Raw genomic sequence first — 24,285 nt, 5'->3', positions numbered from 1 at the left:
CTCCAAATCAATGTGTTTGTTGATGGAGTTCCGGTTGGAATGCCATGCTTCTAGGCATTCTCGTGCGTGTCTCTGTTTGGCTTGTCCTAGGATGGATGTGTTGTCCCAATCAAAGTGGTGTCCTTCCTCATCTGTATGTAAGGATACGAGTGATAGTGGGTCATGTCTTTTTGTGGCTAGGTGATGTCATCAACTAGCCACAAAAAGACATGATCCACTATCAACGAACATCATCCCCAATAAACAAACCAGCAATGCATGATTGATTTTCTTTTCAAAGCAGTTAATTTAAATCACAGAAAAATGTGATGTAACAAAATAAAAGCTCATACATAAATCTCAAATTTCTTTCAGCTAGGAAGACATGACGGGGCATGCAGGGGGCAATGAGTTGATATTCTAATTTTTAACTAGGATATACAATTCTTGTTAAGGTTTCAGCTCATTTATGTTCCAAACATATCAAGATGCTTTAATTAACTCAAAACTGTACGTGTAAAAGACCTAACTGAATCTCCAAGGCCTATTGATCTATAGTTTTACAATGAATGAGGTTTGAACCCTGCCGATTTAATTGAAAGATGAATTTTCTCTCATCAAAGCTCTACTAGATCATACAAAGTATTTAAAATAAATTCATAATCCACACATCTGCAAAATAATTGGTCAGGAATAATCGCCCCTGTGTGTTCAACAGATGTCACGAAAAGGATTGCTCGTCCAACTATTTGTAAACTAATCATGTTTCCTATAGCAACAATATTATCAAAAGTCATTAAAGTTAAATCTATCATGATATCTCTTGGAAGTCATACTGTAATATATACTAGGACAGCACAAATTCCCTCAAGAGCAGTATTTCATTCACAGTTGGCATTCAATGTCCTAAACAAACATAAATGACCATGAGAACATAGAAAAGTACAGCACAGTACAGGCCCTTCGGCCCACGATGTTGTGCCGTGGAATAATCCTAATCCAAAAATAAACTAACCTAACCTACATTCCCTTCAATTCAGCGCTGTCCATGTGCATGTCCAGCAGTCGCTTAAATGTCACTCATGACTACGCTTCCATGGCTACCACTGGTAAACTATTCCTTGCGCTCACAACTCTCTGGGTGAAGAACCTTAACCTTACTAGCACTAACACAATCAATTACACTCTAATTTATCAGCGAGTCAAACAAAGATTAATAATGTAACTTTTCTGCCATAACTCAAAGAAATGGTAAGGAAAAATAGGAAATATAACTAATACGTGGTCCCTCCATTCTTTTCTCCTTAACCTGACAATCTATCCGTATTCTCTCCCACCTATCCATTCCTCCCACCTCACTGACCAATCCCCACCACTGCCTACCTGCACTCACATATCGCCATCCCACTGACCTTGCCCCAGCCCCACCCCTCCTCTCCTCTCGCCATTTATTTGAGAGCTACCTTCCCTCTCCCCCATTTCTGAAGAAGGGTCTCGATCTGAAACATCAGCTTTCCCGCTCCTCTGATCCTGCCTGGCCTGCACTGTTCCTCCAGCTCCACACTGTTATCTCTGACTCCAGCATCAGCAGTTCTTACTATCTTTGCATTTCTGTTATTGTCTTTTAATTCCATTATTCAATTTACCTCATTACTTCCTAAAATTATTTAAGCCTTTCATAAATTGAGCCACTTGAATGAATACAATTACATTATTATACGTCCCTATACACAAAAATGTATTAGATTTTCCAGACAGCTGTCATCACAGGAAGTGAGCTTTACGTACGCTTTAATAATACTATAAATAGGATAATAGCATTGATTTATTTCTGGTTGCAATTCAGAAATGTGGAAAGAAGCCAATAAGGGAATGATTTGTGGTCTTTGCATTTATGATTCAGACTCAAGAAGAGAGATTGTCTGGAAAATTAGGTCAAATATAGACATTTGGATATAAATATCCAGTTGCAGTTTTTTCCTCAAATCAAACATTTCGCCAAGGACAAGAGCATCTTTTTCTGCCATGCTTCATCACCAAGAATTATATTTCCCAAGTTTATCCACAAAAACCATTGCTTACTGACCCATTTCTATTCTTTCAAGCTTCCAATTATGCAACTATTGGATCAAACAATTGGTTTGCAATCATGCTAAAGACTATGTTTTTATTATGTTTTCAGAACATAATCATATTTCAAATAAAGTTGTCCAGATCCTTTATCCAAGAGTAACACACGCACTGTCCATAGAAAGGGATCATACTCAAGACAATCCTAAGTTTGATCTGTGGTAATGTAGCCATCAGGGATCTACACCTCGTATGCATGCAAATACAACAAACTAAGAGTTTTCAACAAATAAAGTTAAATCATATAGACTGATTTCCAATAATGGTAATTTGTAGTCATATGCAACACTATCATAATGAAATGACCAATCAAGATTCAATGAGATTGATATTTTCTGGTTAAAGGAGTTAGCACAAGAACTGTTACAGACATATTTAATTACTATATACTAGCAAAAAAAGTCTATGCGAACAACATATCTCCCTCTGATGCTCAACTTAAGGAGATAGAAATGTTTACTTTGAAGATGCCGACAGACAAAGTGCTTGTCCACAATCTGGAAGCCCCACAGTAAGAAAATGGGAGCTGGAGAGCTTCTGACACACCCTCAACCAAATGCCCCAACTGACACAGCAATAACGTAAGTAATGTGTTATACATCTTTTTCAGAAACAAAGGCCATAGATCCTGTCAAGCTTGGATGAAGAATAATTTGAAAATGAAGCAGAGAGGGAAAATAGCATGGAGAGTGACAGGTCACAGCTCTTATTAGGAGAACTCAGAGATGGATTTGGGAGAAGTGTTCTCTCCCACCTATTATATCCTTAAGTTGGTCTTTCTATCACTGTGACACATAAATCATTCTGATAATCTCCAAACTGAAGCTATATTAACATCACAGCCCAACATTCAATGCCAACATTTCTGAAGAAGGGTCTCGAGCTGAAACATCAACTTTCCTGCTCCTCTGATGCTGCTTGGCCTGCTGTGTTCATCCAGATCTACACCTTGCTATCTTCAATGCCAACGTGTCTGTTTTCAGATCAAATTCTTCCCATTTCTTTCACCTCATCTCTCTCTCATTCAGACTGTTGATTTTTTTTATCTTAGCCAATTTAAGTGGTATAGAACAGAGGAGGGGGCCCTCCTTAATCATGCTCCATGGCTCCACAATGACACCTCTGCATCCAGGTGCTTCCGATATGCCAAGGCATGCCACCTCCTCTTTCATACCCTCAATTTCTGGGGCCTGGTCATTTCCTCACAATCTACCTGCCCTTCATTAATGCTGCTTCACGGCGTTGTAACCTCTGTTTTGGAATTGCTGAGCTGTTAATCCACTGATTGGACAGTGGGCTTCCAGATCATTAGAAAAATTCAGCTGTGATTCATTAGCATTTTTCCGACCTTCAATGTTTGCATTTTTAATCTCTCCCGGGTTGAACATTCACAAATTGTAAGTCTTTTTTTTCTATTTGCATATACATAGCACATCATCGTATTATGGATATATGAAAGGAAAATTATGCTTGATAAAACTACTGGACTTTCAAGGATGTAACTAATACATTTGATAAGGGGGAGTCACTGGATATGGTTTACAGAGCTTTCCTTATAAAATTTCCCACCGTAATTGTATATAACTAACCACCTGCCTTCTTTGTACTATCAAATACCATCCAAAAAGTATAACTGCAGGTGATAACCTTCAACTTCTGACAGTTTTGTTAAACATAATATGCAGAACAGAGTACTTCAAAATTAAATGATAATACCAACTTCAACACAGAACAAAATTCTTTTTACCAAATGCATCAAAGAAAATAAGAACATATTTTTAATCTAGCTGCACAGGGTAATTAAAGACATTTCCTCCGAGTCACCTTCAAATATATATAAATATTAGGGTCTGAGCTACATTGTCGATGTTAAGATGTGTGGTATAGGCAGACAAAAAGTGTAAAAAGGCAGATCTTGACACAGATCACATTGCCCCATCACTTTTCACAAATGGCATGGCGAAAATTTCACAAGGGAGCAGCAAGTTTTCAACTGACAGAAATTAACGCTTGTTAGGCTCCTTGTTATAAACATAAAACATAGCTGGGGTCCAAACATCCCTGAAGTACCCTTCTACTTGCTGCCTGACTCTCAGAAAAAGAAGAATTTCTACTTACTGTTTTCTATCTGCCAACCAGTTTTCTGTACATATCAGTACACTACTTTAATCCCAAGTGCTTTGATTTTACATGCTTATTTCCTTATGCGGGACCTTATCAAAGGTCTTCTGGAAGTCCATGTAAACCACATCAATTGGCTCTCCCTTATCAAATGTACCAGTTACATCTTTGAAAGTCCAGTAGATTTGTCAAGCATGATTTCCCTTTCATATATCCATGATGTCCAATTCTCTCACTGTTTTCCAAGTGATCTACTATTTAATCTTTTTATCATGGACTCCAGCATTTTTTCTAATGTCAGGGTAACTAGTCTATCGATCCCTGTTTCTCTCTATCTCCTTTTTTAAACAGTTGTGTTCAATTAGCTACTCTCCTTTCCATAGGTTCCAGAGTCTACAGAATTTTGAGAGATGGCTACTGATGAATCCATTATTTCCAGGACCAGTCAAGAGCCTTGATATGTAGCTTATCAGGCCCTGAAGATTTTTTGCCCTTTTTAATCCCATCCATTTCCCCAACATTTCTCTACTAATACTGATTTTGTTCAGTTCGTCCCTCTCACTAGACCCTGTGATCCCCAACAGTTTTGGGATGCTAATTTTGCACTCCTTTGTGGATAGAACCAAAGTATTTATTTGGTCTGTCATCTCTTTATTCTGCATTATAACTTCCCCTGTTTCTGACTGTAAGGGACTTACATTTGTCTTCACTAGTCTTTTTCTTTTCACATACCTATCAATTTTATGCTCCCAACTCACCTCATTAATATCCAGGATGCGGTCTTACCAAACAGACTAGCTGTCAGGGAAACACAATGTGGAATCCAGGTTGCGTATTCAGCAGCTACATCTCTCTGCCTCAACTGAATGGTTTCCACCTTGCCCAAGGCCAACCTGCAGATCAATGAACAGCAGGTGCACCTGTCTTTCATGGACACTTGAAACTGACATTCACGGATCCATTGCCACAATGCCAGCATCTTTCCAGTCATTTTGCAGTGCACCATGCAAGCAGAGGCATGACTAGCAAAGCACACTGGCAACCAGCAACGTACAAATGCATCAGATATAGTTACTGCACAGGGCTACGCATCCAGTCCACATCATGGCTGCCTGCTAGGGCTGCTCCCTTACGCTCTCAGCATGCAGTCACCTACCACCTAGCTGCATGTTTGCAGCTTACATGCTTTGCATTGTCTGTTGTGTCTTGCAGTGACAATTGACACAGTCACAGAAGCAGTCAGATGGTCATCAGTCTATGCATCAGTCCTCAGTCAAGGTGCATACAGCATGTCAGTTTACACTTATGGCAGCAGGATTTACACCAAACACACTGTGTCTGCAGCAAACAGTGGAACTTGTCTTGAAAGCATGAGGGGAGAAGATCACAGTGAAGTCCATGAAGTCATCCGTCAGTCAAGGGCAGCCTCCAATACAAGACCTAGCCTTTGGACATGTTCTGGAGTACTGTCAGGATGGCTTTGCACAGGGGTCTTTGTTTCCATATCGACCAGATGTCTGCTGCATGCAGGGACATGTGTGGCTCACCAATCAGGTCGCTGGGCCAAGACACACAGTTCGGGTCAATCAAGCGGATGGACAAAGTATCCCGTTGTCTCTATTCTTAGAAATTAAGCAATAGTGGGCATAGGTATAGATGATAATTTGGGGATGTGTGAAGCCTGTGTGGTTCACAGAATGTACAGCTGGGAAGGGGAGGGTAGTGTTGAGGCTCTCAGCAGTAGTACATTAACACTGAGGAAGACAGTAGCAGAAGGCTACCTGCTGTTGTTTCAATGATGAAGTATGTAAATGCGTAATGTTCAGGAACAGCCATGAACACAATCACAATGGGTGAGGTAAGTGAGTTGATGTGAGAGGATAGGGGCTGTAAATGCATGCATTGATTAAATATTCACATGTCAGCAAAAAGTGGCTTGCAGGATGCCCAGACTCTGTCCACTGACCGTCTCAGAGTGGGACTCCACCCCAGCACTGACATTGTTGGGGAACTGCGTGATATACACTCTTGCATGCACACAGCATATTGAGCAGATATCAATGTTGAATTTTGTGGGGAGGGGGGTGCCATAAGTTGTCGGATAGAGCAAATGCCATGTACATGCTTTGCTACTACTGCTCCCACTTGATGTAATTGATGCTCATTGTAGACCCTGAACCACTGTGCTTTATTACTGCACAAGGAGTGTTGCTGCAGGACACAAAATCAAATCCAGGCCTTCGTCAAAGACACGGACCACGTGAATAGTGAAAAACAAATGTTTCTCACAAAACTGTTAACATTTCAGTATGATATAGCCTAAGCATGCCCTCAGAACAATTTACATCTCCTCTCCTTCCTGCTGCTCCACACTGAGCTTCCCCATTCCCAGATGAGGTGGAGAAAGCCTGACTTGTACTGGAGTCAGTTAGCCCTGAATTTTAATTAGGTGACACCGTGGGTGAATGAGTCTGGATGAGACATACTGAGGGTGGTCTTGCCAGAGGTAAGGGTCAGAGAGTGGCAGACAGCATAGATATTGAAGGCTTTCTGAATGGAAACTGGCAAGGATCTTGTGTGTAGTTCCTTCTCTGACAAGGTGTCTCCTAGCACCTTCCTGTCTCCTTATGATGTTGGAGTATCAGGACTGTAGGTCAAGGATTCCTATCACACTTTTGCCTTGTCTTCAGCCTTGAGGACATTCAGAGTGAGAGAATGCAGGGGTGCATGAGTCTGCAGCAAGCCTTTAGTATACTGGGCCCGTCTCTCTATGGTATCTACCAACCTGTCTGTGTGGAAGCAGGTTGATCGTCACCAGACTGGTTGTTCCAGCTTTTCAACAATGAGGACCATGATGTCTGCCACTGCTGCTCCTTCCTTTGCATTTAAATGAAGTCTCTGACTGCTTACACCACAGGGTCCTCTCCTGCTTGTAGGTTGAGCAGGTGCCTGGTGTCTGGCGTCTGGCAATCCTCCAAGTGCCAGTAGCCTGGGGCATTGCCCATCTGTGAAACAGTTGGTGTTAGGTCCTCAGCAGCCCGTGAACCTCACTCATACCATCTACAGACCCTGGTGACAGACTGGTATCTGTGCTGGTAGGGATCAATGCTTTCAATGCTTTCTCTGGACCTTGGACATTGTCTTCCACAGAGGTCGAGAAAGTATCCTTTGCTGGAGATGAGCAGGTCTCTACCAATGTAGCTGGGACACTGGTTACACCAATAAGACACAACAGGAAAAATATGACATGGCCACTGACTACAAATGGCACTCAATGCATGAAACTGACTGCATAGTCAATGTCAGTTTTTTGGTGTAACAACAGCATTCCTGCAGAAAGGGGTCTCAGTCCTCTCTTAGGAGGACAAGGCTTTTCATTTTGTACAGGGTGAAGACATGAATATTGGTATTCTCAGCATTGCTCTGCTGCTATGGGTTGTCTTTTGCTGCAATGATAAAGTGGTTGAATGAGTAAAATACAAACAGATGACAGATATTAGCGTTGATTCATGAGGGGGAATAGTTTTTAGATGTTCCAAGAGAGTGAGGACACTGTGAACAGGAGATGCAGGGTTAATGGCATAGAAAGATGGGAGATAATAACAAGAGCAAATGACAGCAGGTGTTGCATGCAACAGAGGGGAGGTGGGTGGAATGGCAGAGATGGAGTGACTAGGAGGTTGCAGAGGTCACTGTATGGCACTTGCCAAGTAGAGCGGAGGTGGTGTTTCATCTTCTTATGCACTGCAGTTTCGTCCTCTGCAACCTCAACCCTGGCATTGTTGCGGGTGGTGACCTCCAACCATGAGGTGGTTTTACTGCTCGTCCTGCAGGAAGAGGACAGCCCTCTTCTGTAGCATCCTATAAACAAGAGTCTCCAGGTTCTTGCGGAGAACACTGATGCCAGCTTCCTTTTCATAGCCATCACTCTTCAGTCCCCAACAACTGATACAAGCTCTCCATCGGGTGAGCAAGGGATACTTGTCTGGAGGTGAATATCCAGTGAGTGGCAAGTTGTTCTGGGATTGGTATGTTGTAAGGTGGGATGGATATTCACCTCTGCTAAAGATAATTAATGTAGTGAGTTGGAAGATACAAGAAAATCACTTGTTCAGCCTTGCGCAAGAATCACTCCAACAAACTCGATGTGACTTGAGCTTAGATAAAAAATTGTAACGCAATGATAAAATGGTCCAGCCAGCAACGCCCATGTCCCAAGAATCAAATTAAAAAAGGATAATGTTAATTTTTTTGCAGACTCAATGAAATACAGGAGAGTTCATTGCCTTCCTTAAATCAGAAACTTCTTTTCAGAGAAATATTAAATTCTCCTTTAAAGGACTCAGTTGACTCTTTAATCATTACATTTTTTGGTGCTTCACCCCAAAGGCTGATGACTCAAAGCAAAAACAAATACGTACTTGTACTTAACGTAATTCTTGGTTCATAGATTTTAAGGGTGTGATTTCTACTCTTGCCTTCCACATCCAATTCAAAAACATGTCTAGTCAGATGGCACCGCTCGTCACTTTAAAAATCTTAGTCATATTTCCTCTAAGCCCTGCAATTCTCACAAAGAGATATACCAAATTTCACAACAATGTATGCTTAAATTTGGTATCTTCATAGCATTATAACTCTGCTTCTTCTGTACAGGTTAAAACACTATGTCTGGGCACCAAAGGTGAGCTGAAAACGACAACCTAAATGCTACATTAGCTACCTCACTCTGCTTGAGAACTTTTAAAAAGGGATCAACGATCATCCCTGACCTCTTCTCTCTGATGAAGGGTCTAGGCCCGAAACGTCAGCTTTTGTGCTCCTGAGATGCTGCTGGGCCTGCTGTGTTCATCCAGCCTCACATTTCATTATCTCTTTCATGTTTTGTTTTGTTTCTGCACAGTATAAACATGCCTAAAGTTTTCTGGCTCCTTATTATCACCATGTGAAGATCTTTGATGCATATAATTTGGAATCCAAAACAGCTGATGTCTCAGTTATACTGGAGCTGCAACAAATTATAACTGACTCATTTAATTTGCATCAGTATAAGTCAGTTCTAGAGTAAACTCTGATAATTATTCATGGAACTGAATGTTTTATTTCAAACGTAAACATATAAAATCAGGTTCACTGAGGCTAAGTAATAAATGTTACCTTGTCGCTGTTTCTGTACTTGTCCCATTTTTTAACCATTTTGATCCATTTTGGTATTCTCTCAATCTCTAAATGTTTAAGCTGTAAAACAGAAATAAAAGTGTCATACATTAAAAATCAGGTGCTTATTTCAATAATTATTCAGCTTTTAGTATAGTGTTTTTGCAATTTCAGGTACTTCTAATGGACAATGATGTTACAAATAATTACATAAAATTTATTTTCCAGACAAGATAATTATTGAGGAAAGGCACTCAGCTTGTCTCCCTCATTACAGCTTCAAGTGCAACTTAAACAATTTCAGAGCTTACTCCCTTATTACCTGAACTGGATGTCTATGCCACATCGACATCAGTTGTTTATGCAAATTTACATTTTATTCTTTTGGATGTATGTCCACATATTCTAGTCTTTCCAAGATATATTTAGATTTACCTTTTCCATTTCCTCAAGTATCTCTCATACTCCTCCTCAGAATTCCTTTCAAACGTTTCCTTTCCAGGTTGAAAAATGCATGTTTGTTCACTATTTCGTTGTAACCCAGACTTCAGACACAAGAGATCAGTTCTAATGACTTTTCTTTGCACACTGTACCATTTGAATATCTTCTTGTGTCTCAGCAATCAGAAGAGGGCACGGTACTCAAGGTGTAATAACAAGTTCTGTACTGCTAAATGACTAGATCAACATTCTAACTGATCATTGCTTCTTATGTTCTTATGCAATTTTCTCTTCGTATATTCTAATGTTTTGACTGTATACTTTGACATTTAATTTTTTTTCTCTATATGTTGATTGGACATGCTGTGATGACTTTTCTAAGATTCCTTGGTCTTTCAGTTTCAAAATTAGCTACTTCAACAACATATATGTTGTGAAGAGCTACTTATGTTCAATTCCACCATGTTTTGAAATTCTAGTGCTGTACAGGAGTGACATGATAGCAAACGTCATGGCAAAAGAACAATGAACAGTGGATAGAGATAATGGGAACTGCAGATGCTGGAGAATCCAAGATCACAAAGTGTGAAGCCGGATGAACACAGCAGGCCAAGCAGCATCTCAGGAGCACAGAAGGTGACGTTTCGGGCCTCGACCCTTGAGCAGAAGAAGAAGGGTCTAGGCCTGAAACGTCAGCTTCTGTGCTCTGAGATGCTGCTTGGCCTGCTGTGTTCATCCAGCTTCATACTTTTTTGTCATGAACAGTGGATAAATTGTTTTACTCCTAAATGTCAGACATTAATTGAAAAAGGACATAGCACAAATAAGCCAAGGGCAGGTCTCCCAAGTGTTGAAGAGTAACTTCTTCCAAATCAAATTTTCTTCATGAACTGGATATCAATGTACTTATTTATAAATTTCTTAATAAACATAATACTTCAACAAAACGAGTTAATCCAAAACCTTTTCAAGGAAGTTAGTCAGTGATAATAAAATTAGCGTGTAAAGCTTCCCAAAACTTTTCGGTTTTAGTTGGAGTTGGACAACTATTATAGACTTAATGAAAGGAATGATTTTAAATTATGGTAGAACTCACATCTTCCTACCACAATAATGTATGAGGATATAATTGGGTTCAACATGCTGCAAATTTGCTTGTAGGACAGGGCCTCATGTCTCCCAAAAATAATCCCTATTTGGTTCAGTGAATGTGTACCTGTTTCAGCACTTATATATTTCGCAGTTAAGGTAAATATTATGCCTGATTTCAACCAGGCCAGTTGAGGAAGAATGAAACAACAGTAGTTTTAAAATTCTAACTCAACACCAGGTAGCCTGTTTTCAGTCTCATCTTTTCAGCTGCAATTTTGCTCAGGGACATTATCATTATAGTTGCAATCAGGTTACTTGTATAAATACTGTAAAATGATTTATTTAAAGCTACCCGTAGTCAATAAGCCCTTCTTGAAAATGGACATTTGAATGGATTCTTCCAATCGTCTACCAAACTTTGATGGAAGATCTGCAGAACCTCAAATAAATAACAAACGGTGTTACACAATATGCAGAATTTTCAGGAATCTTCTGTTGAAGTAATGGCAATCAACTGGGAGAAACCCATGCCTATATTTGTAACAGAGATAGTAGGAACTGCCGATGCTGGAGAATCTGAGATAACACAGTGTGAAGCTGGATGAACACAGCAGGCCAAGCAGCATCAGAGGAGCTGGAAAGCTTGATGTTTCGGGTCGGGACCCTTCTTCAGACATGGGGGAGGGGAAGGGGATTCTGAAATAAATCGGGAGATGGGGGCGGTGGATAGAAGATGGATAAAGGAGAAGATAGGGTGAGAGGAGACAGACAGGTCAAAGAGGTGGGGTTAGAGCCAGTGAAGGTGAATGTAGGTGGGGTGTAAGGGAGGGGAAAGGTCAGTCCAGGGAGAATGGACAGGTCAAGGGGGCAGGATGAGGTGAGTGGGAAGGAGATGGGGGTGGAGCTTGAGGTGGGAGGAATGGTTAGGGAGGCGGGGACTAGCTGGGCTGGTTTTGGCATGTGGTCGGGGGAGGGTAGATTTTAAAGCTTGTGAAGTCCACATTTTATACCCTTGGGCTGCAGGGTTCCCAAGCTCAATATGAGAAGCTGTTCCTATATCTTTCGGGTGGCGTCATTGTGGCAATGTAGGAGGTCCAGGATGGACATGTCGTCCGAGGAGAGGTGGTGGGGTGGGGCAAGAGTTGAAATGGTTCGCGACTGGGAAGTGTAGCTGTTTGTTGAGAACTGAGCCTAGGTCCCCAAGCCTTGGTTTGGTTTCCCCGATGTACAGGAGGCCACAACGGGAACAGTGGATACAGTACATCGCATTAACAGATGTGCAGGTTTGATGGGAAAAGTAGTCTTAGGGCCTGGGTTGGGGGTGAGGGGGAAGGTATAGGGGCAGGTGTAGCACTTGCTTCGGTTGCAGGGATAAATGTCTTTGGTAGTGGGGTCAGATTGCAGATGGCGGAAATGTCGGAGGATGATGCATTGGATTTGGAGGTCGGTGGGGTGGTACCTGAGGACGAGGGGGGATTCTGTTTTGGTTATTATTACAGATGGGGGTGTGAGGCATGAGCTGCAGGAAATGCGGGAGACACGGTCGATGGCATTTTCGATCACTGTGGAGGGGAAGTTGCGGTTCTCGAAAAAACGAGGACATCTGGGATGTTCGGGAGTGGAATACCTCATCTAAGGAGCAGATGCAGCGGAGGCGAAGGAATTGCGAATGGGGTGGCCTTTTTACAGGAAGGTGGGTGACAGGAGGAATATTCTAGGTAGTTGTGGGAGTCAGTAGGCTTAGCCTGCCCTGGTCGACCCATTGTCTCAGCACGTTCCTGCCCCACCGAACTCACCTCCACCTATCTGGACACCATTTTCTCCCCTTTGGTCCAGGAACTCCCCACCTACGTCCGTGACACCACCCACGCCCTCCACCTCCTCCAGGACTTCCAATTCCCCAGCCCCCAACACCTCATTTTCACCATGGACGTCCAGTCCCTATACACCTGTATTCCTCATGCAGATGACCTCAAGGCCCTCCACTTCTTCCTGTCCCGCCAGCCCGACCAATCCCCCTCCACCGACACCCTCATCGCCTAGCCGAACTTGTCCTCACCCTCAACAACTTCTCTTTTGATTCCTCCCACTTCCAACAGACAAAGGGTTGGCCATGGGTACCCGCATGGGCCCAAGCTATGCTTGCCTCTTTGTAGGTTACGTGGAACAGTCCCTCTTCCGCACCTACACAGGCCCCAAACCCCACCTCTTCCTCCATTACATTGATGACTATATCGGCGCCACCTCTTGCTCCCCAGAGGAGCTGGAACAGTTCATCCACTTCACCAACACCTTCCACCCCAACCTCAAGTTCAACTGGGCCATCTCCAACACATCCCTCACCTTCCTGGACCTCTCAGTCTCCATCTCAGGTAACCAGCTAGAAACTGATGTCCATTTCAAGCCCACTGACTCCCACAGCTACCTAGAATACACCTCCTCCCACCCACCCTCCTGCAAAAATTCCATCCCCTATTCCCAATTCCTCTGCCTCCGCCACATCTGCTCCCAAGATGAGGCATTCCACTCCCACACTTCCCAGATGTCCACGTTCTTCAAGGACCGCAACTTTCCCCCCGCAGTGGTTGAGAACGCCCTTGACCGCGTCTCCTGCATTTCCCGCAACACATCCCTCACACCCCGCCCCCGCCACAACTGCCCCCAGAGGATCCCCCTTGTCCTCACATACCAGCCCACCAACCTCCGGATACAATGTATCATCCTCCGACACTTCCGCCATCTACAATCCGACCCCACCATCCAAGACATATTTCCATCCCCATCCTTGTCTGCCTTCCGGAGAGACCACTCTCTCCGTGACTCCCTTGTCCACTCCACAGTCCCCTCCAACCCCACCACACCCGGCACCTTCCCCTGCAACCGCAGGAAGTGCTACACGTGCCCCCACACCACCTCCCTCACCCGCATCCCAGGCCCCAGGATGACCTTCCATATCAAGCAGATGTTCACCTGCACATCTGCCAATTTGGTATATTGTATCCATTGCACCCGGTGTGGCTTCCTCTACATTGGGGAAACCAAGCAGAGGCTCGGGGACCACTTTGCAGAACACCTCTGCTTGGTTCACAACAAACTACTGCACCTCCCAGTTGCGAACCATTTCAACTCCCCCTCCCATTCCTCAGATGACATGTCCATCATGGGCCTCCTGCAGTGCCACAATGATGCCACCCGAAGGTAGCAGAAACAGCAACTCATATTCCACTTGGGAACCCTGCAGCCCAATGGTATCAACATGGACTTCACAAGCGTCAAAATCCCCCCTTCCCCTACTGCATCCCAAAACCAGCCCATCTCGTCCCCTCCCTCCACGGCATCCCAAAACCAGCCCAGCCTGTCTCTGCTTCCCTAACCTGTTCTTCCTCTCACCCATCCCTTCCTCCCACCCCAAGCCGCACCTCCATTTCCTACCTACCACCTCATCCCGCCTCCTTGACCTGTCCATCTTCCCTGGACTGACCTATCCCCTCTCTACCTCCCCACCTATACTCTCGTCTCTACCTATCTTGTTTTCTCTCCATCTTCGGTCCGCCTCCCCCTCTCTCCCTATTTATTCCAGTTCCCTCTCTCCATCCCCCTCTCTGATGAAGGGTCTAGGCCCGAAATGTCAGCCTTTGTGCTCCTGAGATGCTGCTTGGCCTGCCGTGTTCACCCAGCTCCACACTTTGTTATGTCGGTTTCCAGGTGGATGCCAGAGATGGAGACAAAGAGGTCCAGGAAGGAGAGAGAGGTGTTAGAGATGGTCCAGGTAAATTTAAGGTTGGGATGGAAGGTGTTAGGGAAGTGGATGAACTGTTTGAGCTCCTCATGGGAACACGAGGCAGCACTGAAACAGTTATCAATGTAATGCAGGAAGAGATGTGGTAAAGGACCAGTGCAGGTTTGGAAGAAGAATTGTTCCATGTACCCTACACAGAGGCAGGCATAGCTTGGGCTCATGTGGGTACCATGGCCACCCCCTTTGTCTGTAGGAACGGGGAGGAATTAATGGAGAAGTCGTTGAGGGTGAGGAGACAAGTTCGGATAAGCAGATGGGGGTGTCAGTAGAGGGCGACTGGTCGGGTCTGTGGGACAGGAAGAAGCGGAGGGCTTTTAGGCCATCAGCATGGGGAATGCAGGTGTATAGGGACTGGATGTCCAGAGTAAAAATGAGGTGTTGGGGACCGGGAAATTGGACGTTCTGGAGGAGGAGGAGCAGGTGGGTGGTGTCAAGGATGTAGGTAGGGAGTTCCTGGACCAAGGGGGAGAAAATGGAATGGAATCCAGACAGGTGAAGATAAGTTCGGGGGGCAGGAGCAGGCGGACACAATAGGTCGACCAGGGCAGTCAGGTTTGTGGATTTTGGGAAGGATATAGAAGCGGGCGGTGTGGGGTTGGGGGACGATGAGGTTGGAAGCTGTGGGTGGGAGGTCACCTGAGGTAATGAGATTGTGGATGGTTTGGGAGATAATGGCTTGGTGCTCAGGGGTGGGGTCATGATCCAGGGGACGGTAGGAGGTGGTCTCAGACAGTTGACGCCTGGCCTCAGTAATGTAGAAATCAGTGCACCATGCTACAACTGCAGCCCAAGGGTATCAATGTGGACTTCACAAGCTTCAAAATCTCCCCTCCCCGATCACATGCCAAAACCAGCCCAGCTAGTCCCTGCCTCCCTAACCATTCCTCCCACCTCAAGCCCCACCCCCATGTCCTCCCAATCACCTCATCCCGTCCCCTTGACCTGTCCGTCCTCCTTGGACTGATCTATCCCCTCCCAAACTCCCCACCTTCATTAGCTCTAAACCCGCCTCTTTGACCTGTCTGTCTCCTCTCACCCTATCTTCTCCTTTATCCATCTTCTATCCGCCTTCCCCTGTCTCCCTATTTATTTCAGAATCCCCTTCCCCCATGTCTGAAGAAGGGTCCCGACCCAAAACATCAAGCTTTGCTGCTCCTCTGAGTTCAACCAGCTTCACACCGTGTTATCCTATATTTGCAAGTGTGTTTTCACAATTGCAACTTTTACAAAGAAATAGCTTTGAAATCTTCCCATCTGCACTTTATGTTTGAGTTTATGTATGAAGTAAATCAGCTTCTCTTATCTTCCAAGGCACACAGTGGCATGGGTTCATGGGCACATTTTCAATACTTCATGGTTCCTTTGCTTGAAAATCTTCTCTTGCAATCTCAGGGGCTTCTGAGAGAAGGGACTGATCTCAGGAGAGTATTTGACACTTCTGTGGGTGAGCATTGAACTTAACACAATGAGCATGAACATTGTCGTAAATAAACTGAACCAACATTCTATTTTCCAAGATAGTCAGTGATTTTGATTATCAATGGCTACCACATGATCAGCTATAATGCAGTCTCACTTCTTGGGCCCAATGTCCACATTATATCAGACTTCCACTACACTAAATAGAATCATCATGCTTCGTTGTTCCACACCATCTTCTTACATATCAGGTGGTGCTTTAATTGTCTACTATAAACTTTATTAGCTTACACGGATGTGCTATTTCAGCTTCTAGTATACGTAACAAATCTATTCCAGTTCTCTGAGAGTCTTGCTCTGGAACCAGCTGTTAGATGGATGTATAGGAGGGGTTCAAGTTCAAACAACCTTTGATTTTCCCTTCCTGGCCTGGAGCAATTCTACATTGCTTTATTCTTCTCGTGGCAGAGCACAGTGTGAAAATTGAAGCATCAACATTCAAACTGGATGTTACTAAAATGCATAATTTGGTGAGTTAAGCAAGTTTGAACAGCAAAAATCACCACTATAAGCAAACTTAATTCTACTGTAAATGTTATTGAAGTGCATCGTTCAGTCAGGTAAACAGCTTTGTACATCAAATCCCCCAAATTTTAACATCTACAGTATTATTTCAATGTATTGAAACACTAGACTGAGTCATCTAAACTCACGAAGAAATACAATATTGCCATTTTCATTTGAAAAAGTTGCGATTTCATTTCATGTGTAATACACAGTAAGTTTTATCCATCTATTATCATGTACAGGCGAATGTAGAATTGTTCAACAATAAACTAGTATTTGTTGTGATGGCCATTACATATCTTACCTTTTCCTCCAATACTGTTGGCATAGGCAGTTCATGTTCACTGCAAGTACATTATAACGTTGTCGTTAATTTAGTAATACTAAGGACAGGATATACATTAATAACAAATAGAATAATAAATGTATCTGACATAATTTAACAAAAATGCAAAACAGTCTTCAAAACATTCAAAAATTATTGAACTTACTGCAAAAAGCCAAATCTGTCCACAACTTTATATAAATTGAAATCTTCCCAGGGATCAATTGAGGCCCCATTTTGCCTGCCCTGTTAAAATATACAAGAGTCTTTAAAACACTGTGAACAACATACTTTTATCTTCAAAGAATGTATTATGACCAGAACTGTATCATGAAATGATTTAGCACTCGCTTAACTCCAGACCAGACAGATAGAATGATATTCCGGTAGCATGAAGTAGGCAAGCATCAACAACACCCCAGAACCATTTTAGCATCAAATTGGCAATTTCACTCAGAAACTCCAAATCTGCACTGCAGCAAACAACAAAAGGTGTCACACTGATGTGCTAGGGAACTGATGTGTATTGCTCAGGTCCAAGAGTTCAAACTGCAGATAAGGAACGTTGCGTACGTTCATTAATGCTCTGAACTCCTATTGAGTACAATAGTATAGCACCCCAATTTTACTTTGTATAGTGATTTTATATAAACTTTCCAGTTGAACAGTTTGTGTTCAAGTTCCATAATTATACTTCAATTCATAAAAATAATATGCTGCACCATATAAAGACAATGCAAAACAAAATAGAGGTGTAGGATGTTAAATGCAGCAGCAACCAAGAAAGAGCCTGGGATTTATAAGGGTGGAAATAGAGTAAGGCATGTTTGTGAATAGGGTAATGCAGAACAGGGGTTCATCACAGTCAGAAGCAACCTGTTTTCAAGGTTCTTTTTTGGGGGGTTGGTGCAGTGTTTGCCAGGAGCTGGTGGGGAAAAGTGGACAGATACAAGCTCAAATAGATGGATTAGGTGGTGACCTGGCATAAACCTGCTCTGGTACACATAAAACACAGCTTTTGCTTGAGTCCACTTTTGCTGTTTGTAAATTAAAGCTCATCTTTGAATTTGTCTGATTGTTTGCAAATATGTTTCCCTACTGGTCAAAGACAAGCTATGGGTGTGGAGCATTGGGGACAGTTAGCTCTAACTTGGAGGGTATTTGGATGAGTTGGTTATGTATGGGTAAGGTGTGTGGTGTGGTTGTTAAACAGCAATTAAGATGAGAGAATGAGGTCATTTTTGCAAGAGAGTTTCACCAATATTGGCTATGAACCATGGGTAGCAAGATTACTGTGCCATGATTTTGCCAGTGAGAGGCAATGCCATATTGCCAATGCATGCTGGGATACACAGTAGTATTTCAAAGATGGCATGGTCACAAGGGATGTTGCTCTCTCAGCGAATATGCACTGAGTTAAGGAGTTTTTCTGGAAACAATGCATGGTAAGGTGAAGTCAGAAACAGACACATTGGATCCTACAGGAGCAGAATTGGTAAGTAATGAAGTGAGATTTGTCAATTACAGCATGAAACCATATTAGGCATTGTGGCAGAAATCCTCCAAAAATCCAAAACAACTCACTTTTAGCAAAAAAAGGTAGAATTCAACCCATTTTTCCAAGTGAGCACTAAGTATGACTTGAAGGGTCCACGCAAATGGTACTGTTTCCATGCATTTGCTCATTAGCATCAAGGTCAGCAACCCATAACGTCCAAATTTGGGGCTCCCAACCTTGACCAGCCAATTCTCAGATAACTGTGCATTTTATTTTTTAGCTGAAGTTAGCTCTGAATACTCTGATCTAATTATCCTACAATGAATTATAGAATCTCTACAGTGTGGAATCAGGCCATTCAGCCCATCAGGCTCACACAAACCATCTGAAAAGCATCCCATCCAGACATACCCCTACATCCTATCCCTGTGACCCTGCATTTCCTATGGCAAATCTACATTTCCCTGAACACTATGGGCAATTTAACATGGGCAACCCACCTAACCTGCACATTTTTAAGACTGTAGAAGGAAACCAGAGCACAGACACAGGGAGATTGTGCAAACTCCACATAGGTAGTTGCCCAAGGGTAGAATCGAAACTAGGTCCCTGGCACTGTGAAGAAGCATTGCTGACCACTGAGCCACTGCTTCACAATTCAATATGATCATGGATGATCTGGTAATCCTCAATATCATTCTCCTGCCTTTTCCCCATCACCTTTGATTCCCATAGTGACTAAAATCCTGACTGACTATCTCAGCTGTGAATGTGCTTAATGAGCCAGCCTCAATGGGCCTCTATGGCTAGAATTCCAATGGATTCAAGACCCTTAGAGAAAGATAAAATCCTCAACTCTGTCTTAGATGCGTGACCCCTTATTCAAAGATTATTGTCCCTGGTTCTAGACTCTCCCAAAAGTGGAAACAACCTTTCCACATATACCCTGTCAAGTCCCCTAAGAATCTTCAATGTTTCAATATGGTTGCAGCTCATTCTTCAATATTTCAAAACGTTCTGAAGAAGGGTCAGTAGACTCCAAAGGTTAACTCTACTTTCTCTTCCTATATGTTGCCAGGCCTGCTACGTTTCTCTACCAATTTCAGCCCTTCATTTCTATCCCACACCCTGGCCCAGGTTTAAAATGTGCAACCCTCAAGCTTCACTTAATTCCCACTACCCACCTTCTCTCTCTCCCGTTTGGCAGGGAAATAGGCAGAGGCATAACAAGTTTGTCCAGCCTAGTAAGTCAAGATAGGTGGTGGGATCATAGGAAATGTGTTCTTATTCTTTCAAAATCTACAAGTAAAACATCTTTTCAGCCTCTTCTGACAAAAATCCACTTCATCTGGTGGCAAGGTTCCATAACTTCCTGTTCAGGTTATTAAGTTAACATTACGAATGGGTTTGAACTGGGTCTTTGAACCTGATATCTACAAAATGGAACCCCACCATACCTTCACCCCTCTCCTCCTCCCTTTTTATTCACATCAACCAACCCCTGCCCAAACCGCTCACCTTTGATGGTTTGCATTGCCTTGAAGAGGCTTTGCATGTAAATATCTAATTGGCTACATGAATGATTACAGATGGTGGTTAATATTTTACAAAACAAAATGGTGATAAATTTCTTAGTTGTATATGATAACACCTCTGGGCACAGGGCAAAAAGGGTCCCCACTGGAGGATGTCCAGGTATCTGTGGGCAAATATGTATACTGGAAGTTTTGAAGTGATTGCAGATTCCACTGAATAGGTACAGTTAAAAGCACATCCATTGTCTACGACTTGCTAACTAATTACAATTACATTTTGATTAGCTGGGTTATGAGAATATCATGCACAACAGCAAATTCAAGTACCATATTCTTAAGAAAAAAGAAATAGGTATTTGCAATTTCATCTGGTAAGATTGCAGTTATTATTTTAAATTGACAGGCATAATGTTGACACAGACTTAATTTGGTAAACATTCAAAATTTGGAAATATGTGTAAATATGTTCTGAATAAATAGCATTCAGATCAATGGTGTGGAAATATATAATTTAGTACATCTTGATTTTTAAATGTGTCGTGAAATTTCTCGTGCTATTTCTTGTAATTGTTTCAATTAAGCATTCTTATTCATTATTCACAATTCAGTCTCTTCTACACTGAAGAAATCAAATGTAGATCAGATGACCACTTTGTGGATCATCTTCATTCAGACAAAAGTTTGCTGATTTAATTCACCACTGCACTCTGTCTTCAACATTCTGCAGTGTTTTACTAAAGCCCAACGTACATGCAAAGAATAGCAGTTCACCATCCAGTCAGTTCCTTCATAGTCTCTTCACTCAATATGGAATTCAATAATTTCAGGTCATACTCCCCCTTTATACTCCCCCCTCATTTTAAGGTATTATTGTTTTGCTTTGGAGGGCAAATAGTCATAATGTCGCCATTCACATTTTCTCTAGAAATATATTTGATTCCATTCCCAGAGGGGGATAAAAAGTGAAACGCTAGTAATACCTGGAAATGAACCTCTGAAGCTCTATTTTGAAGTATTCAAGACAACTCAGACTAGTTTGTGTCATTCACAAGTTTCACTGGGTTTTTCTTCTGGACTATCACTCTTTCACTTTCCACTGTCATCCTTTTTGACATGCAATTTCCCAAGATGTTACCCCATCATAAACCTTCCCTTTGATTTTTTGCATCCAGTTCAGTTTGCCAGTCAAACTGGTCTCAAAGATCAGCCATCTAGACAATGCGCCCATCTACTTGAAGGAAAGCTTGACCGGGAAACGTCAAGCTAAATAAAAAATTTTTGTTTAAATCATGGTGAGGCAGAAAGAAATAAATCAGAGTAGGAGGTTACCACATAATCAGACAAGACCATTCTCTTTAAAATAAAACCCAGCATTCTTCACGGTTCTATACTTTAGAAATAGCTTGGTGAGCAAAAGCTGTTGTGTACTGTAACACAGGTAGAAATTAATCATGATAAAATTCCAGCAAAACTGTTTGCACAGAGGGAAAAAAATGCATTTTCTGGTTTCTGTTCGTTCTGGCTTTGTTGAGCTATGATTATCAATGGGAAGAATCTGATTAACTACACTGCTAGTAAATCCAAATAATGGAGCTACTTCGCAGGGCATCTATTGCAAATTGGGATAAATACTCAACTATCTTTATACAACATTTTTTAATGAAAAGAAAACACGCCTCTGTATTATGACTCACTGTTGGAAGCTCGGGTCACCCAACTCCTCCACATCCTACTTCACTCAGTACTTCTGATGAAACCACTGTTGTCTACATCAAGGCTCACTGTTCTGTGTACAGCCCCTCCCTGACATTCTGACTCACTGAAGCTATCCCATTCCATCGAGGGACTCAACTCTCATTTGCTCCTTCTTCCCCTGATCATGGCTCATGGGGCTAATGATCTTTAATTATCACTGAAAAAGTGGCTGTCCACTGTGTGAAGGCAGTCTCCAGAATCTAATGCAATAGCCTCAGACCATCTGAGTTTCTACTTGCAAACAACATTGCATAAGGTGGCAGGACATAGCTGTGGCACTAAAAGATTAAGGTAGGAAGCATGCATTGCTTCAACAAGACCCGAACACAGCAAAAATATGACCCACATGTAGTCTGTACAACTAAATAACATTATTTCTGAAGAAGGGTCCTGACCCAAATGTCAACTTTGTTGCTCCTCTGATGCTGCCTGGCCCGCTGTGCTCCTCACTGTGTCATCTCTGACTCCAGCATCGGCAGTTCTTACTATCTCTAAATAACGTTATTGGTACTCATCACTCATAGGATGAATGTTAAAACATGACTGCCCTTTGTACAACGTTTCCCACACAGAAGCTTTTCATTGAACAGAGACAGTCTTAAACAGTAGCAAATGATGATCTCTGTCATTTGAATCTGTGAACATGGAAATACTTTACATTTGCTAAATGCTTTGTATTTCTTCTGGATGGGGGAGAAAACATATTGACATGGCAGTAATACAGGCTCCAAAGTTAAAGTGTAATTTTTGCTGCTTTGGTAAAATTGAAGAACTATTGTCAAAGCACAAGCCTCCTGTGATACTTCAACAACTTAACAGTAGTGCTAAGTTTGTTAGGCAATGTTGCAGAATTGACTAAAGTGTGAGTGCCATACAGTGGTATCTTTTTGAAAACCAACATATTTTTCTCAATTTAATCATGTGAGCTTGAATACCTCTTTCCGGTACTTTCGAGAAAGAGGTATTTGTGTGATTTGTCATACCACACAATTGCCAAAAACAGACCATCTCCAACAAATGAGAATCTAACCATTGTTCCTTGACATTCAGCACATTACCATCACTGAACTTACCACCATCAACATCCTGGGATTATCGCTGACCAGAAACTTAAATGGAGAATCTGAAATAACAAGGTGTAAAGCTGGATGAACACAGCAGGCCAAGAAGCATCAGAGGAGCAAGAATGCTGACGCTTCGGCAGTTCATCTCCATCTTCTCAACGGCAATGAGGGACGGGCAATAAATGTTGGACTAGCCAGAACACACAACCCTCACATGATTATAAAACGAAAATACAACAGCCAAAACAGGAGGTCAGAAAGAGGAATCCTTGTGCAGGTTTATCATTTCTTGACTCCACAAAGCATGTCAGCCATCTACATGGCACAAATCAGGAGTACCGTGGAATCTTTTCCATTGCTTGAATGAATGCAGCTCCATCAACATTCAGAAGCTCAATACAATTTAGGACAAAGCTGTTCGTATAATTGGCACCCCATCAATCACATGAATATCCACTTCCTTGTCATCCAATTTGCACTGGCAGCAGTAAGTACCATATATAAATGCGGCAACTCACCAAGGCTTGTACAGCAGCACCTTCCAAACCAGTGTAATCTATCACCTAGAAGGACAAGGGGAGTAGATGCATGGAACACCACCATGTGCAAGTTCCCATTTTTTAAAAGTTCTTTCTACTCCTTTATTCCATATATTGCAGAAATGTTTATTTAAATAAATCAACACTGAAGCTTAATTTAGTGTGTATGTGTACTTAGCACTTTATCGAGCATAAATAACTAATTTTCCTACTTCAGGTATCACAACTCCCCGCACTCTCTTCCCTCTCAATAAGGATCAGAATCCAATCAATTTTCCAGTAAGGATTCATCACTGTTGCTTGACCCTAAACTCCATATCAACAGTCAGCACCCATTTGTTTGTACTTACTTGCATATCGAGTTTAAGTGTATCAGCAACAGAAATCCATTTTACAACTCCTCCAATGTTTATAAATGATATTTATGAGGACTTAGATGAAATGGCAATTTTTATGATGTAACGTATGTTGTCAGTTTGCAATTTGTTTACACATCTCACGAAGGCAGAATTACTCTTTTTATTTCCAGTCTAATCACTGTTAAACCCTAATGGTGTCTGCACAAATGCATTCAACTTCATGGTTCGTCATGCTGTGAATCTATCATTCTTCACTAATATTTTCTGTTGCACTTTTTAACGCTGGCAGTATCTTTTATGACATGTGGCAGTTTAAGAATATCAATTCACAGGTTGTATGCATCCCTGGCAAAGTCAGCACTGTTTTTAAAAGTTTCTATTTAAAATCTTCTATCTAAACATGTTATATTTTTATGTACTTCCTCCAAATCCCCTCAGATATCTTGATGTTTTTTTAGAGAACAACCTCAGCTTCTCCAATTTCCCTTATTCCTGGAGCCAATCG

At 42.2% G+C, this 24,285-nt stretch overlaps 1 protein-coding gene across 4 annotated transcripts in view; it reads right to left on the bottom strand.

Annotated features, from left to right (window-relative positions):
• Positions 1-24,285, bottom strand: part of LOC125459510 (uncharacterized) — a 230,005-nt gene that overhangs the window by 115,326 nt on the left and 90,394 nt on the right. For all 4 annotated transcript variants that reach the window (XM_048546013.2, XM_048546016.2, XM_048546015.2 and 1 more), the window contains 3 exons: positions 17,197-17,276; positions 17,010-17,049; positions 9,388-9,468 (listed from right to left, as the gene is read on the bottom strand). In XM_048546013.2, the coding sequence (XP_048401970.1) occupies positions 9,388-9,468; positions 17,010-17,049; positions 17,197-17,276 (201 nt within the window). The remainder of the gene's footprint in view (positions 1-9,387; positions 9,469-17,009; positions 17,050-17,196; positions 17,277-24,285) is intronic.

This window comes from Stegostoma tigrinum, chromosome 17, assembly GCF_030684315.1.
Source record: "Stegostoma tigrinum isolate sSteTig4 chromosome 17, sSteTig4.hap1, whole genome shotgun sequence".
Taxonomy (NCBI): domain Eukaryota; kingdom Metazoa; phylum Chordata; class Chondrichthyes; order Orectolobiformes; family Stegostomatidae; genus Stegostoma; species Stegostoma tigrinum.
Note: the sequence above shows the minus strand (reverse complement) of the source record. Positions and strands in the feature narration are given on the sequence as shown.